At 51.8% G+C, this 17,405-nt stretch overlaps 1 protein-coding gene across 4 annotated transcripts in view; it reads right to left on the reverse strand.

The window, feature by feature from the left end:
* TLN1 (talin 1) overlaps positions 1-17,405 on the reverse strand; it is a 122,952-nt gene that overhangs the window by 78,129 nt on the left and 27,418 nt on the right. For 3 of the 4 annotated variants that reach the window (XM_067543528.1, XM_067543530.1, XM_067543527.1), the window contains exon 2: positions 6,385-6,548. In XM_067543528.1, the coding sequence (XP_067399629.1) occupies positions 6,385-6,514 (130 nt within the window). In that variant the 5' untranslated portion in view covers positions 6,515-6,548. Of the gene's footprint in view, positions 1-6,384; positions 6,549-11,300; positions 11,424-17,405 lie in introns of those variants that run through there. The other variant, XM_067543529.1, reaches the window with a different exon arrangement.

The raw sequence follows: 17,405 nt of genomic DNA on the forward strand, positions 1-17,405 counted from the left end.
AGTTATTTTACCTCTGTATTTGGCACTGGTGTGACCAGGGCTGGAATGCTGTGGCCAGTTCTGGTGTCCACAATTCAAGAAGCATGTTGAAAAATCGGACCAGGTTCAGAAAAGAGCCATGAAAATGATTAAAGGATTAGAAAATAAGCCTTATAGTGACAGACTCAAGAAAATCAATCTACTTATCTTAACAAAGAGAAGTTTAAGGTGTGACTTGATTAGTCTATAAGTATCTACATGGGGAACAAATATTTAATAATGTGCTCTTCAGCCTAGCAGAGAAAGGTCTTACATGATTCAGTGGCTTAGAAGTTAAGACTCAGACTTTAAGGCCAGAAGGGACCACCACAATCACCTAGTCTGATCTCCTGCACATCGCAGGCTACAGAACCTTGCCCACCCACTCCTGTAACACACCCTTAACCTTTGGCTGAGTTACTGAAGTCCTCAAATCTTGATTTTAAGACTCCACGTTACAGAGAATCCATCATTTACTCTAGTTTAAAACAGCAAACTGACCTGTCCCACACACTGAAAAGGAAGACAAAAAGGGTCCAGAGTCTCTGCCAGTCTGACCTGGGTGAAAATTCCTTCCCAACCCCAGACATGGCAATCAATTGGGCCAAAAGAAATCTAATGAGGTTCAACAAAGAAAACTGCAGAGTTCTCCACTTAGGAAGGAAGAATCCCATGCACAGCTACAGACTGGGGACCGACGAGCTAGGCAGCAGTTCTGCAGAAAAGGACCTGGGGGTAACAGTGGATAAAAAGCTGGATATGAGTCAGCAGTGTGCCCTGGTTGTCAAGAAGGCTAATAGCATATTGGGCTGCATTAGTAGGAGCATTGCCAGCAGATCACAGGAAGTGACTATTCCCCTCTATTCGGCATTGGTGAGGCTGCATTTGGAGTATTGTGTCCAGTTTTGGGCCCCCCACTACAAAAAGGATGTAGACAAGTTGGAGAGAGTACAGTGGAGGGCAACAAAAATGATTAGGGGGCTGGAGCACAGGACTTATGAGGAGAGGCTGAGGGAACTGGGCTTGTTTAGTCTGCAGAAGAGAAGAATGAGGGGGGATTTGATAGCAGCCTTTATCTACCTGAAAGGGGGTTCCAGGGAGGATGGGGCTAGGCTGTTCTTGGTGGTGGCAGATGACAGAACAAGGAGCAATGGTCTCAAGTTGCAGTTGGGGAGTCTAGGTTGGACATTAAGAAAAAGTTTTTTACTAGGAGGGTGGTGAAGCACTGGAATGGGTTACCTAGGGAGGTGGTGGAATCTCCATCTTTAGAGGTTTTTAAGCTGAGGCTTGACAAAGCCCTGGTTGGGATGATATAGCTGAGGTTAGTCCTGCTTTGAGCAGGGGGTTGGACTAGATGACCTCCTGAGGTCCCTTCCAACTCTATGATTCTAATTAGATCCTGAGCATATGGGCAAGACCCACCAGTCAGACACCATGGAAAGAATTCTCTGTATAAATTAAAGGCCCTACCCATCTAGCATCCCATCTCTGGCTTTTGGAGATACACGCTAACAAAAGTCATAGATGGGCCATACCTCATCATTCCATCCACTCCGGAAACTTGTCAAGCTTGGTCTTGAAATCAGTTAGGTTTTCGGCCCCCACTGCTCCCCTCTTGGAAGGCTGTTCCACATCTGCACTCCCCTGACTGTTAAAAATGTTTGCCTAATTTCAAGCCTAAACTTGTTGATGGTCAATGTATACCCATTTGTTCTTGTGTGCACATTGGCACTTAACTTAAATAACTTCTCTCCCTCTCCTGATGTATTTATAGAGAACAATCATCTCCCCACTCAGCCTCTGTTAGGTTACACTAAATAAGCCAAGCTCCGTAAGTCACCTCTCGTAAGGTAGGTTCTCCATTCTCCAGATTATTCTAGTAGCCCTTCTCTGCACTGTTCCAGTTTGAATTAATCTTTCTTAAACATAGGAGACAAGAACTGAACATAGTATTCCAGATAAGGTCTCATCAGTGCCTTGTATAACGGTAGTAACACGCCCTTATCGCTACTGGAAATTCCTCTCCTGATGCATCCTAGGACTGCATTAGTCCTTTTCACAGCTGCATCACATTGGCAGCTAACACTCATCCTATGATGGACCAATACACCCATGTCTTTCTCCTCATCTTGTTTTCACCTATGTCCCCAGCATTTAGCAAAAATTCTTGTTGTTAGTCCCTATTTGCATGACCTTGCACTTTGCACTACGCACTATTAAATTTCACCCCATTTCTATTACTTAAGTTTTCAAGGACATCCAGATCTTCTTGTATATTTTGGTCCTTCTCTATATTGGCAATATCTCCCAACTTTGTGTCACTCTCAAATTCTAGTAGCACATTCCCACTTATTGTGCTAAAGTCATTAATTAAAATGTTAGATAAGATTGGCCCTAAGATTGATCCCTGAGGAACTCCATTAGTAATCTCTGTCCAGCCTGTCTGTTCACCTTTCAGTCTGACCTGTTATAGCCTCCCATTTAATCAGTTCCTTACCCACCTTTCAATTCTCGTATTAATCCCCATTTTCTACAATTTAACTACTAATTTCCCATGTGGAATTGTATCAAATGACTGACTGAAATCCAGATAGATTAGACTTTACACATTTCCTTTATCTAAAAAATTGGTTTTCTCAAAGAAGAGATTGGGTTGGTCTGGCACAATCTACCTTTTGTAAAACAAAGTCATATTTTACCCCAATTACCCTTTACCTCTATTGTCCTTAACTACCTTCTCTTTCAAAATTTGTTCCAAGACCTTGCGTACAATTGAGGCCAAACTAATGGACCTGTAGATTCCTGATCACTTCCCCCTCACCCCCCTTCTTAAAAACAGATACTATACTACCAATTCTCTAGTCATAGGGTCTAACCCTGCGTTTATTGATTCATTAAAGCTCATTGCTATTGAGCTTGCAATTTCATGTGCCAGTTCCTTTAACATTCTTGGATAGAGATTATCCAGGCCCCCAATTTGGTCCATTAAGCTGCTTGAGTATGACTACCACCTGAGATGTGGTAAATTCTACTTCCAGATCCCCATTTCCACTAGCCACGCTGTCACTGCTCCCAAGGGCCTCATTACCTCTACCAAAAACTGAGGCAAAATATTTGTTTAAATGTTGGGCCATACCTAGATTATCTTTAACCTCCACCCCATACTCAGTACTTAGCAGTTCCACTTCTTCTTTCCTTGTCTTCTCATATATGCGGCTAAAAAACCTTTTGCTATTGGTTTTAACTTCCTTTGCAAGGTTCAACTCGGCTTGGCTTTTGGCAGTTTCCTCCCTACATGTTCTGACCTCCAAGAGGTAGCTTTCCTTACTGATCCCTCCCATCTTCCATTCCTTGTAGGCTCTCTCTCAATAACCTGTTGAGATGCTTGTTCATCCAGTTTGGTCTGCAACCTTTGCCTACGAATTTTTAACCCTTGCTTGGGATGCAGGCTTCAGAGAGTTTAACTCAAAATGCAGAAACTAATTTCCAAGCTCCTCCGTATTCAGATACTTGTGTCATTCAGTCCAGCCTGTTCCCCTTCCCCAGCACTTCCCTACAGAGCCATAACGAGGCATTTGAGCACCTGGAGTGAGTAAGTATATTTGCACCTCTAGAGGCACAGCATGGGGGGGTCCTGGTGCCACATGCCCCCTCCTATTGGAAAACAATCACCTCCTGCCAGGAGCTGGCAGATCAGAAGCTGGTGGGAACTGCCCGGGCTGCTTGTGGCCATGGCTCTCCATGCTGTAGGAGCTGGGGTGCTGGCTGGCTGCCCGGCAATCCTCCCTACCCTGCTCCCCGAGTCAGGCCGCCTCTACACAGCCAGGCACTCCCCAGGCAGGGCAGGTGGCACAGCTCCGAGCTGCGCCCGACATGCTCTTGCCTCTCCCTCGACGGAGCCTGGCACTGGCCAGCAATGTCCACTGGAGCCAGCCCCTGCCCACAGAGCCTGGTTGCCATGACATGCTCCCCAAGGGGCTCACTTGTCACTGCCCTGGTGCTCGTGGCTCTGCTGCTGCTCCTCCTCAGCCCAGAGGGGATGTGTAACTCCTGATTGGGGGTGGCACAATTTAAAGGTTCTGAGGGGCACATGACTGAGGGAGAGGCATCAGTGGGTCACGCAGACGTGGCCCAGCCTGCGGAGCAGGGTAGGCAGGGCTGCCGGGCAGAGTCCCGGTTCCCCCTGCACAGAAAGCCAGGGGCCCAAGTGGCTCCCACCACCTTCCGATCCACCAGCTCCTGGCAGAAGGCGACGATTTTCAAACTGTGGGGCACTCCCCATAGTTTGTAAACCTTTGAACGAAATGGAAGGCAGAAATCTCAGGGGCATGTGATCCTGCGTGTCCCCTCCCCCCCAATTTTCCACTCCGATAGCTCTGCACCCTGGGCAGCTGCCCCGCCTTGGTTATGGCCCTGCTTCTCCAGGAGCAATGGCACAGGAGCCAGCAAACACAGCTGAAAACAGGGGAGCTTGAGTGTGCGAGAGTGTGCGCGAGTGTGTGTATCTGATTGGTCTGATCATTTAACATTTCTCCTCGTTTGTTTCTTTCCTTCTTTTTATAATAAGCCTTTAGTTTTAGACACGAATGGACTGGCAGCGTGGTGTTTTGGGTAAGATCCAAACCAATATTGATCTGGCCGTGTGGCTGACCCTTTGGGGATCAGGAGAAGATTTTGGTAAAGCGAACAGAGTTTTTAAAGAACGTATCTCTTCACTGGATCTTAGTTGCTGATTGGAAGCCAGCGACTGAAATGCAATGAAGGGGGCTGTGCACTTTTTTTTCTTTTTTTTTTTTTTTTAAAGCTTCTTGATAACTGGTCTGGGGAATCAGCAGCACTGTTTGTGACTGGTTGGTGAATATAACTTCAGTGTTAGCCACCAGCTTGAGGAGAATCTGCTCTCTTTTCGCAGGCTGCCCTGACCCTGGCACTCCCCTAGGCACATACGGGTCACACAAGGCAGAGGAAAAGACTGGCTAATGAAGGAGAAATAGAGCCGAGGAACAGATTTGCCGACTTGGAAAGCGAAGGGGCATGAGAAGCAGTAACAGATGGTGGGAGGACAAGGAAGCAGAAAAGAGCGGCTAGTTGTACAAGAGGGGAAGAATCTATGGAGACAGCCAGAGTTCAGAGTCTCAAGAGAATAGAGGATAACTTGCAGAAGATTGCAAGTGAGAACGAAAGACAAGAGGACTTGCAGCCAGATGGAACGAGAGGAGGAAGGCCAGGGAACTGCACCGGCATCAGGAAGAGGCAGATCTACGTCACTGGGAACTCCCTACTAAGAAGAACGGACAGGTCTGTCAGCAGAGCTGACCCAGAGAACAGACGGGTGTGCCGTCTGCCAGGAGCTAAGATACAGAATGTGGACCTGAAGTTAAAGAGGATCCTAATGGGAGCAGGAAAGAATCCACTGATTTGTTCCCACCTGAAGGGCAATGACACGACTAGATTCTTGCTGGAATGCATCAAAGGGGACGATGCCAGGCTGGGGGAAATGCTCAAAGAAAAGGACACTCAGGTGATCGTCAGTGGGATTCTACCTGTCCCTAGAGGAGGGGAGCGAAGGCAAGACAAGATTGTGGTGATCAACAGATGGCTCAGGCAGTGGTGCTATAAAGAAGAGCTTTGGGATGTTTTACGACTGGGATGCAGGACAGCTCGCATGGGATGGACTTCTGAGTAGGGAGGGAAATAGACTTCTGAGATGGAGGCTGGTGCAATTGATTAACGGAGCTTTAAATGAGGAACTTGGGGGAGATGCTCATGTAATCCCCACACTGGATTCTAATATTGAGCAGGAAGAAAATCAAGTAAAAGGATACAGCAATGGAAAGAAGAACAGAGCATAGGAGAAAGGATATCAAGAGAAAAGACACCGCCAGCACCAGTGATGCTAACAGTCAGGTAGTAACACTGGCAGTAGAATGGCCAGATATTATAGGGATAACAGAAACGCGATGCAACAGTAGTCATGAATGGAGTGCAGATATGGAAGGGTGTGTGCTGTCCAGGAAAGACAGAAATAAATGTAAAGGTGCTGGGGAAGAATTGTACATTAATGATGAGGTAGACCATAGCATCCACAAAATCTGAAGGATGTCAAGCCCAAGAAAGGTGAGGGATTATTTGGGGTGATACCTGGGGGCATAGAGAGGAAAGGGTGGAGTTAAGGGGAAATCCAGCTGGAAGAGCGGCAGCAGTGAGATGTGTCAGACTGAGGAATTGTCTCCCAGGCTGGGATGGGAGACCCACTGCTTGAACTGTACAACCCTGGCGAAGTGATGGCTCTGTCCCCAGATAGGACTTTTCCATCTCTAACCCCTGCGACTCTGCGTCAGTTACTCTAGGGGTCCTTTCACTTACGCTGCCCCATCTGTGCCTCAGGCACCCGCTCCCGGATGATCCGACAGGCGTCATACACCATGGTGGAGGGCTCAAACTGCATGGTCTTCACCACATTACCAATGCTGATCTTCAGCGATAAGGCAACCATGATGGCAGCTGGACGGTCCCCACTCCTGTTTCACCTGCCAAAGAAAAGTCAGCCAGATGAGTTCCCAGTACCGCTACACAGACAAATACTAACCCCTCACAAGGGAACTGGGGACTGCTCCCCTCTCTCCCAGCACTGTCCCCCCCAGGAAACCAGCCACAGGAGGCTCTAATTCCACAGGCACACAGACCAGTGGCTGCAGCAGGCACTGTGCTGCCCTAACCCAGTACACAAAGAATCACATCCGACCCTTCCCTCCCCACTCCTGGGGGGGTGCTGCGGGACCCTTTGCTTCCTGACTTCTGCACAATAGCTCCCCAATGACAGGCAACGGGCATGACCTTTATTTCCACGCCCATGGAAAGAGTTGCTTTTCCCTCCATGCTCAGGGAGGGCAGAGGGTCCTGTGAGCTACTCACACCCCCAAGAGACTCCCTCTAGGACACAGCTGACAGCCTGGGCAAGGGATCCAGTCCTTCTCCAATTCATGCGCTCTCCAAGCCAAGCCCTTGCTGCTCCTTTTCAGCTAGGGCCCAGAGAGCCGTGGGAGGGCTGCGGTTCATCAGGCTCAGGCATGTTTGGAAGGCCCTTCACAACCATACGGGATGTGAGTTTTTAGCAAAAGCTCAGACCCTGCAGCAGTACCAAGGGGCAGCTTTGCCAAAGAGCAGTTCGGGGCCACTGGCCCAGGTCAGGGTCATTGTCTCCATGCAACAGAGGGAAGAGAGGCACAGAGAAGGGAAGGGACTTGCCCCTAAGGTCACCTTGTGAGCCCTGGACAGTGTCTGTCACTTGTGTGAGGAAGGGGAAGGAGAAGGGCTGTAGCTGTTACTTGGTGGCGACACTGTCACCCAGGAGGAAGCACTTGCACAGGGAGCAGAGACCGATAAGACTGGAGAGAATGAATTATAAATAAAAGCTGCCATGACACAGAAACCACAAGAGGAAAACCAAGCTCAGACCACATGCCAGTGAGGCTCCGCCTGTGTTGCCCTGTCTTCCTTATCAGGGGTTTCTCAAAGATCTTCCTGTGACCTCTGCTTGTGCTAAGGAGCCAGAAACAAGATGGGGTCATGGCCATTCCCTGGAGCATGTGCCACATGCGTCCACATCTCCCAGAAATGAGGGACCCAGAGAGAGAGAAAAGCCTGTCTGCTCAGAGAGGGGCAGTGATATAAAAGAGTGGTGAGTGAGGTGGTGAACAGGGCGCCCTATCTACCCACATGGGAACCAGGGGTCAGCCAGTGACGCTAAAGAGAGGTGGGTTTAAAACTGAGCAAGGAAAATGCTTTTTGCACAGTGCGTAATTTACCTATGGAACTCACTGCCACACAAGCTCAGAGCCGTGAGAACGAGAGAAGCCCCGGTTACATCAGAGAGGATCAAAATAAAGGGCTGTAACCCCTCCTGACTCAAGGGAACCCCTCACTGCCAGGTTAGGGTGACACTTCCCCAGAGGCAACTGTATTCCACAGCTGTTCCAATCCAGCCCGCGTTTGGGAGGATGGATGGGATACAGGGACTTTCCCTTCCAAGGCACTGGTTTGACCCCTCTCCAGTTGTGCACCAAGGGTCTCCAGCACCTGGGAGCCAAGCCTACATATGCACCACACCCCACCCGCGCAGGGCAGGAGAGGTCTGTACCTTCAGGGGAGGGAGTGGGCGCAAATGCAGGCTTGGCTTCGCCACACCCCTTCCCACACTTACCCACCACGTGGCGCCCGCCTCTCCCACTGCAACACTAGCTCGGATGTGGCAGCCACACCCCCCAGCCTGGGGAGAGGATCTAGGCCAGCCCTTCACGACAGGCAGGGGCACCCTCAGAGCCTCCTGCGCCCGCGTCCGGCGTGAAGGGCCAGCCCAGTGCTTACCCGGCGCTCCAGCCCTGCAGTCTGGTGCCGGCTCAGATGGGGCGGCCTCACTCCCCTGGCCTGGGGGGGTGGGCATGCCAGGCCGGCCCATCATGACATGCAGGAGGCGGGGGGCACAGGAGGCTCTGTGCTCCTGAGCCTCCTGCATCTTCTGCCCATTGTGAAGGACCAGCTTGGCACGCCTGCTCGCAATTACCTGCCACTCCAGCCCTGCACCAGCTTGGATGGCCCGGCCTCACCACACCTCAGCCTGGGGGGTGCTCTGGGCCGGCCCTTCACAACACGCACGGGGCACAGGAGGCTCCACCTCTCAGAACCTCCTGTGTCCCCTGCCTCCTGCACATTATGAAGGGCTGGCCCAGTGACCCCCCTCAGTCAGCGCCCAGGGGCCTGCCCCCCCGTACGCTAGCAGCCTGGCATGCGGGCCAGAGGCAGGAACCAGCAACGAGGAAAGGCATGGAGTTGAGGAAGCGCCTGGTTCTGAGCCCGCCAGAAAGTGATAAGGAAGACAGAGCCACCACCTGGCAGGAATCCAGCACCTCTTGCCCCTGAGCAGCTGGGGGAGCTGGGCTCTTCACCAGGGCACAGTCCCTGACCTCATCAGCACCCTCACCTCTGGAGAGCAGCTGTCGGACATTTTTCAAGGCATTCAGCTGGTGGTGGTAAGACATGCTACACCACTCCCTGCCTCCCACAGTAACCCACAGAGCTACGAATCAGCGTCCCCACCCTGCTCACCTTTCCTTGGCCAGCCACTCCCGCCTGCCCTACCTGCAGGGAGCTTCCTGAGTCAGGGCGGAGGAAGCTGAAGGCCCCCGTGCTTTACCAGCAGTGTGCACAGGCACTGAGCAGTGTAAACAGCCTGACTCTGGGCTTGGCTGCATACCAACCCCACCCCCTCCGCTGTGACATGCAGCTGCCGATTTCCTGCCACAAGCAGATGCTGAACTCTGCTAAGTTCCAGCTCTTCCGGCAGGGCTTGCTCCCTGTAAGCATCTGCACTAGCAAGCGAGAGGAGCTGAGCTCACCCCTCCCACCCAGGGAGTTACTGTGGGCCAGACAGCAGCCTCAGCCAGCCACAGCTGCCGGGACACACTTGCTCACAGGGAAGCGGTTGCCGCGCATGCAGACATGAGCACTTGGGTCCCACCTGAAGGCTGATGGTTTAAAACAGGCAGCTCAAAACACAGGTGTCACGGGGTTTTAGATGACTGCCCATCACGACAGTATCTAAGCACTAGCTGCCACCGAGAGACAGCCTGTGTAGCCTGATTTTCAGTGTATTAGTTATTTAATAGGGTTATAGGCTTGCCAATTGCTTGGATTAGAAGGTTCTTGTCCCGGAATCAAGCTCCAGAAGAGTTTTATAGGGACCCCGGGGCGAACAACAGGAAGATTCCTAATGATAACCAAATTTGTATAATTTTTAGATGTCGTATTAAGATAACGTAAAATGATAAACAAGTAACTGATATAGAGAAAATGAACAATCAAATGGATGATGGATAATACAATCAATTTTAGAGACTCATATGGTATATATATTTCTACGATATGCTTTGGATTAATATACTCACACCCTTCCCTGCTGATCTGGTTGACAGAGATGTCTGGTTCCTCAACTCGAGAAGAGGGGTGGAGTAGGCAATGCTCGAGCTAAGAACTATAAGACTAAGACTAACACTACAAATAATACTAAGTATAAAAATGAAGAAGAAAAATCTTAACACTAACTAAAGAAACTTCAAGCAGGAGTAGCTGACGATTGACCCACAAATAGCACCATCTGCCCCTTCTTATACCCCAAGAATACAGGTCCTCCTAAGTCCATACCTGGATTTTCCCCATCCAAACTATTGGGGTACACACATTCTCTAGGCTGCCAGGTTCGTGCGTATTACTGACGTATCCACATCCTTTCCAGGTGGTCTGTTTATCTCACCTTTATTATTTCTGGCCCTTTGTGGGTTCTGTGGTGGACTTGTAAAGTTTCTTGGTGCTTAACCTGTGCCAGCACCCCCCGTTTAATGTCTCCTGACTTATCTAAGGTAAAGGTTCTAAATATATGTATGCTAGCTGTGTTTCATACAGGATGTGACCTGTACGGTGTCTTGCATTACAGCAAAATACATAAACTTTTAACTCTATTAATTAAACAATCATACTTAAATCTATAAGAAAAGATATATATATCCATGATACAAGCAAGCAGGCTAGTCCTATGGGTTACACCTGCCCCAAAGAGCTCATGGCATGGAGGGGATGGGGCAAAGACCATAGTGACAGCATGGGCTCAACAGCTCTGCAAAGGCTTTGGACATTAACTCAACCACCCCCTGCCCAGCCTAGGCCAGGGACAGGCAAAACCAAGCAGTAACTGCACGGCTGCAGGGCCAGGGTCACAGGTGCAGCGTGGCAGAGTTAGTGCCACGGAGGCAGCCTTCACCATGGAATTTCCTGGCTTCTGTCTGGCTTGGCTCTCAGCTTTAGCATGTGAGGAGATGGGGGGCAGACAGGAAAATCCATCAGCCTGGAACCAGCTCAGACATCCCTGTATGACGCTGGAGTGCGCGGCACCCATTCCAGCCCGAGCCAATCTTCACACCAAGAGGCACTCAGTCCTCATGGCAGTGAAAGCCGCATCAGACCCTAACCCACACTCAGCACTGGTTTCAGGCAGCGAGGGGAGAGTCTGAGGGCAAGGACTGTGTGTGTGTGTGTGTGTGTGTGTGTGTGTGTGTGTGGGTGTGGGTGTGGGTGGTCTAACACAATGGGACTCTGGGCACAACAGCCATACAAGAAATACGGTAAACACCACTCAGCCCGGATCTCTGAACCAGCGACAGCACGTCGCATTCACAACAGCCAGCTCTCACCCCCAGGGGCACTCTGCCATCTGCTGAGGTCACGCTCACCACAGAAGTGTCCATCTCTGGTGCGGGATGCAGGCTGAAAACCTCTCTCATCAGGGGCACATGGAGGGGGAATGGGTCAGCCACTTCTGCAGAGTCTATGATTTCACGAACATTTCTTTCTAGCTCTTCTGAATGTGAAGAGCCTTCCAGTGTGCCTTTGACCAGAGTCAGGGCTGCCAGGCAGCAGCAGACAGACCCGCCATCTCTGCATCTTAGGGCTTCCCAAGCAGCTGAGAGGAAAATGACTGAGTCACTTTGGTTTTTCAACTGCTGTGGTGGCAGTGACGCTATCATCGCACGTTTCAACGGGACAGTGCTGCCGCGGAGCACTCAGCAGCAACACAGGCAGTGCTGGAGTTACGCAGAAAACCCAGTCAAAAGGAGGCTGGGAGGAGACACCCCACCTGAGGGAAGAGAGAGGGAGCTGGCAGAGGGGCTGAGCAGCAGAGAGGCGGTCAGGCGGCAGATGGGGAGAATCCGTCTTCCTCCCTGCAGCAGGAGTATGACAAGCTGGCTTTCAATGTTGCAGGCCCGACTAGCCAGAGGAGGACATGGAAGGTGGAGCTCTCTGAGCGAGGTCCAGGGCAGGGCTGGGTGGTGTGGTATAGCAACCCTCCTTGGTCTCGCCTATTGCAGCAGTCTCCCTTTGTGGTGGGGCCTGAGGTAACTCCGCCCCAACCCGGACAAGTCTTGTCTCTTCCCCTCGGCACCTCTCTCGTGGAGCGTTTGGTGCAGGCCTAATTTCAGGCCTGGGGGAGTCCTTCAGCCCCACAGGGGAGGGCGGGCAGCCCCAGTCCCTGTACACGCCCCGGGGAGATATCTTTCTGTGACTCCGTCTCAGGGCTGTAGAGGTGGTGGTAAAGCCTTGGAGGGTCGGAGACACGGGTCCTTCCTGCAGGCTGGGGCTTTCCCCTCTCTGCTTCTCTGGCTGAAGACAAGCAGCGTCTCCTGGTCTAGGGGAGTTCTCCTCCGGCCACCACAAACCTGCTGGCAGCTCCTCTCTCTCCTTCTCCTTTGCTCCCCCCACTGCCCTTTGGGGAGGCAGGGTTTAAGGATACCTGGAGTAGCCCTTCACTGGGTCCAGGTGTCTCTAATTGACCTGCAGTAACCTCTCCTCTGCCTGCAGGGAACAGGGCCTTTGGCAGTCTGGGGCTCACATCCCGACCCCGGTACGCCCTCTTGTAGCCATCTGGCCTGACTCTCCCACAGGAGGAATCCCCATGCCTTGTCAGCAGGAACAGCCCAAGAGACTACAGTTCCCAGCATGCAGTGCTTCCTCCAAGTCCAAGATGCCAGGACGCATTGCATACTGGGACTCGTAGTCTGCATGGGCACTGCCGCTATTCCATTCAAGGGCAGCGGCCAGAATTATGTGTAGTTCTGGGCCCCAGATGAGTTGGCAGCACTGGGCAGCATCACCCAGAGCCGGAATGGGGGCAACTCTGTATTTTTGGGTGCCCTGGGCACGCTGGGCCCATAACACACCCACCCACCCTCCGCCCGCAACCAGGAAACTCTGGAGCATGAAAACCACTAGAAACCCCCGACAATATATTTCTACATCCCACATACCTTCCAGTCCCTACCACGTCAGCCACTGCTCCCTCAGATAGCCAGCCAGCCACGGCCCCATTGTAACTCCCCAGCCAGGCTGCTCTCCCCTCCCACTGAGCTGCACAGCCCCCACCGCTCCCCCAACACAGCCCTGCTGTAAGCCCCTACCCCTCACCCTCTCTACCCTGAGCTGCACAGCCCCACTGTAAACCCACAGCCCCTCACCACTCCCCCAACACAGCGCCTTCCTCCCTCTGCCCCTGAGCTGCACACCCACCCATAATGCAGCAGAAGAGAGCCTTTTCAGCCACAGTACAGGCCCTTTGGTGCAAAGCCCTGTCCTGGCCCTGGGAGGGCAATCCTGTCAGTTCCTGGCACGTCTGGGTTATTTATTCGCAATCCCTTTCCCCAGTGGCACATTGCTCACCTCAGCATGAATGCACAGCAGACAGCAGCCCCCTGCGCAGACTCCAGACACGTCGGCACTGCAATAGGAGGTGTGACTGCACTACGTTTACAGAGACCGGAGATAAAGCCATGAAGCCGCAGCAGGACAGGTTCACTGTGGGCTAGCTGCCCAGTATGAACCCAGAATCCGGGGTGAGCTGTACAGCCTGCACTGACGCCCGTGCTGCCGCAGCTTCACTGCAGCTGGTATCTGTGAGAGCTAGACTGAAGCTAGCTGGGGTATGCCGCAGCCGCTGTAATCACCACTCTGGCTGCAGTCTGGGCAGGGCAGGCAGGTGCCTAACAGGCAGGGCAGCCAGGTGCACAGGAGAACAGCGCAACTGTGCACATGGGAGTAATGGACACTGCTGCCTCTCATTCCACCCTGCTGGCGTACAACTAGGGCGGGCGACAGCCAAAACCAGGCAGCAAAGTGACACAGCACAGGTATCCTGTATCCAAATCACATGTCCGGGGGATGTGGGGAGACAAAATGGAATCACGCCGGCTGGGATCAGACCAGGACACTTGGACTAGTGACTTCTATTCCCAGGACAATACCACAAGATCTGGACCAGGACTTCAGGTAGCACCTCCAAGCAGGAGCCTATCTGGCACTGTACCGACTATGCCCACACCGCTCCTGGCAACACCCGATCTGCGCCGCTGGTCTCCCCTCTAGATACTGGCATGCACTGAGCTGCTTAAATGGCAGGTCACTAAAAGCAGTGATGCTACAAAACCCTGCAGAGAGCAGCCGCCTCCTCCCACTCTCCACACAGGTGTCTCTAGCTAATACAGATCCTACGGGGAGCAGCCAGAGCCTTTTGGGCAGCCAGGATGGGAGGGGCGGTGATGCAGGGACATGCCACGTGTTCATATTCACAGCTACACTTAAGGGGGGAGAGAAGAGGCCCAACATCACACCGACAGTCAAAGATCATCTCAAACCAGCAGGAATTGTAAGCCACGTCTCATCAAAGGGCAAAGAGGAAAAGTCGGGCCTGACCTTGGGGAAGGAGGACAGCACTACACTATGGAGCCTCCTGCCCCCAGGTCAGGGATGGACACTGCTGACAAACAGACCCAGTAGATCAAACCCCAGACACAGCGTAGGCCCATCTACACAGCTCATACCTGCCCTAACAGGCACCCGAAGGTCCATCTCCTAAGCTCTGGTAACACTATACAGTCCGTCAGGCTGACGGTCTGTGAGCTGAAGGCTCTACATTTGGCCAGTGAGCCCCACCCTCTGGAGAACCTCCCTGACTCATAAGGGACCCCATGTGTCCCAGGAGCACTGGTGTTTTCTCCAGTCATTTGACAGGCTGCCTCTGAGAAACAAGCACAAAGCAAGTTGATTAGCACCATTCACTATTTGGCAAGGAGCAGAGGGAGGAAGAACCTGCCCCAATTCGGAGTGACAGGAGTCTCAGAACTTGAAAGAAAAAAGGAGGGCAATGTCATCCCATTTATACCATGCCCAATGTGCTGCAGTGAGCCTGACTTCTGTCAAACTGGCACAAGAGCCAGTGCCCAGTACCCCTGCCGGTCCCCTTCTTTCACCACTTAGTTACTAGGTGTGAGCCCTGACTCAACTGTCTTCCACAGAGCCACCCTCAAGACTCACTCCTGCTGTGACACCCACAAGAAATCAGCCACCCACCAGCACCACAGCCGAGGCAGCCACCCACCAGCCAATGCCCCATTTAAAAACATCACTTTAACCACCGCACTATTTATTCTGTATACTAGGAGAGCATCCAGAAGCCCCAATTGAGACCAGGGCCCAGTGTGCTGGGCGCTGTACATGCTGATAGTAAAAGACAGTCCCTGTCCCAAAGAGTTCATAATCTACTGCAAAGACCAGCTGGCCAGAGGAACCAGTGGCACAGACGGGGTGGGATTTGCCCAAGGTCCCACAGCAGTAAAGCTGGAAATAGAGCTCCCAAGTCTCCAGACAAGCAGGCCAAGGCCCTACCCACTGGACCATGCTGCCTTTTCAGTGATCTGTCCCCAGAGCTCACCATGCAACTGTAGGATCCCGTCCCCTTTGTCACACATTTGTAGTGTCTATTTTTAGACTGGATGCTTCCCTGTGTCTGCGCAGCATCTGGAACGACTGGGCCCTGATCTGATCAGGGCATCTGGAATACAAGTACTGCCACTGAGCAGAGCTGCAGGATCAGCATTTCATCCCCACCATAGCCCTTGCTCACATCACACAGAAAGCTAAACAGAAACAGGAGTGAGTGCAAAGGCCTGCAGGCCCCTGTCTTCCTGCTCAAGTCTCCTCCCTGCCTACCATGTGAGAACCTTTAACCAGCGTTTCAGTGCATCAGATGCTCTTGCATCCCAATCCGGCAGGCCAGGTATCGTCTCTATTGATGTGGCGCTGCCGGGGACTCACGGTCCGGAGGCTGCAGTGAGGTGACTCTCCCTCTGGCTGAGAGGCAGAACTCTCACTCAGGGCCAAGGCCTGCAGAGCAACAGTAAAGAATCTCCTCTGCCCAGAGTGAGCCCGAGTCCCCTCCTGACTTTTAGAGGGGAGGGGTAGACTCTGAATCTGAGCCCAACAGCAGCTGGCACTGGGTGGGCAGTAAAGTCAGGACCAGGCCTGAGCAGAGAGGGGGAAGGTGAGGCGGCCAGGCAGAGACAGGGCTGAGGCTGTGGAGGGGTGAAGGAGGGCAGAGTCTGGAGCACCTCCATGAGCAGTCATGGCCGATTCCCACCCTGCAGTATCATCATGGTCAGAGGATTCCCTTCTGCTTTGCTTTCCCGGGACACCCATGGCTGAGAAAGAGATGAAGGGTGGGACTCCGAGCATGCTCTCTCCTCTCCTGCCCTCCCACATGGAGACACTCCAGCACTGCATTCCTGGGTACTTCAGCAATGTTTCTGGGAGAGCCTTGCTTTGCGGCTCACGGCTCTCCATTGGCTCAGAGCATGTCTGACAAGGAATGAAATGTATTGCTGCTCCGGAGGGAGCCAGAGGAATGTGAAAGCAGTGAGGAGGAGGAGGAGAGAAACACACATGGAGTGTGTGCACACATCCCTTCCCGAATCACACCCTCCCCTCCAGCCCTTCACACACACACTGCAGCATCCCCTCCCCCAAATCACACTCCTCTGCTCGTCCACACCCACACCCCCACCCCCAAATCACACACACTTCCCCCAGACTCGTAGACTTTAAGGCCAGAAGTGTACATAATTATGTAATCTGTCCTCTTACACATCACAGGCCACAGAATCTCACCCACCCAATTCTTGCATAGGCCCAGAACCTCTGGCTTAGTTACTGAAGTCCTCCAATCTTAATGAAAAGGCTTCAAGTTACAGAGACTCCATCATTAACTCTAGTTCAAACCAACAAGTGTCCTGTGCCCCACAGTGCAGAGGAAGGTAAAAAAATTTCAGGGTCTCTGCCAATCCAACCTGGGGGTAAATTCTTTCCCAACCCCAAATATGGCGATCAATTAGACCCTGAGCATGCGGGCAAGACCCAGCACTCAGACATCAGGGAAAAAATTCTCTGTGGTAACTCAGAGCTCTCCCCCATCTAGTGTCCCATCTCTGGCCACTGGAGATACTTGCTAACAGCAGTCACAGCCAGGCCATCTGCCATGTAGGCAATCTCATCTTACCATTCCCTCTATAAATTTATCAGGCTCAGTCTTAAAACAAGTTAGATCTTTTTCCCTACTACTTGTCTTGGAAGGCTGTTCCAGAATTGCATTCCCCTGATGGCTAGAAACCTTCATCTAATTTCTATCCTACACTTGTTGATGGCCAGTTTATACTAATTTGTTCTTGTGCCAAAACTGGCCCTTAACTTAAATAACTCCTCTTTCCCCAGGTGTTTATCCTTCGGATGTATTTAGAGATAGCAATCATATCTCCCCTCAGCCTTTGTTAGGTTAGGCTAATCAAACCAAGCTTCGTAAGTCTCCTCTCATAAAGTAGGTTCTCCATTCCAGAAAAGAAAGGATAGACAACTGTCATGCAGCAATCGTGGCCCTACCCCAGCTTCCAATGAGTCTGCAGCTCAAGGATTGGACTTCTCAGTCACCAAAGGACCCATATGAAATAAAATCTCTGAAA

The sequence above is a fragment of the Emydura macquarii genome, unplaced genomic scaffold (genome assembly GCF_026122565.2).
Source record: "Emydura macquarii macquarii isolate MOO-44397 ecotype Brisbane River unplaced genomic scaffold, CSIRO-AGI_Emac_v2 contig_915, whole genome shotgun sequence".
Taxonomy (NCBI): domain Eukaryota; kingdom Metazoa; phylum Chordata; order Testudines; family Chelidae; genus Emydura; species Emydura macquarii.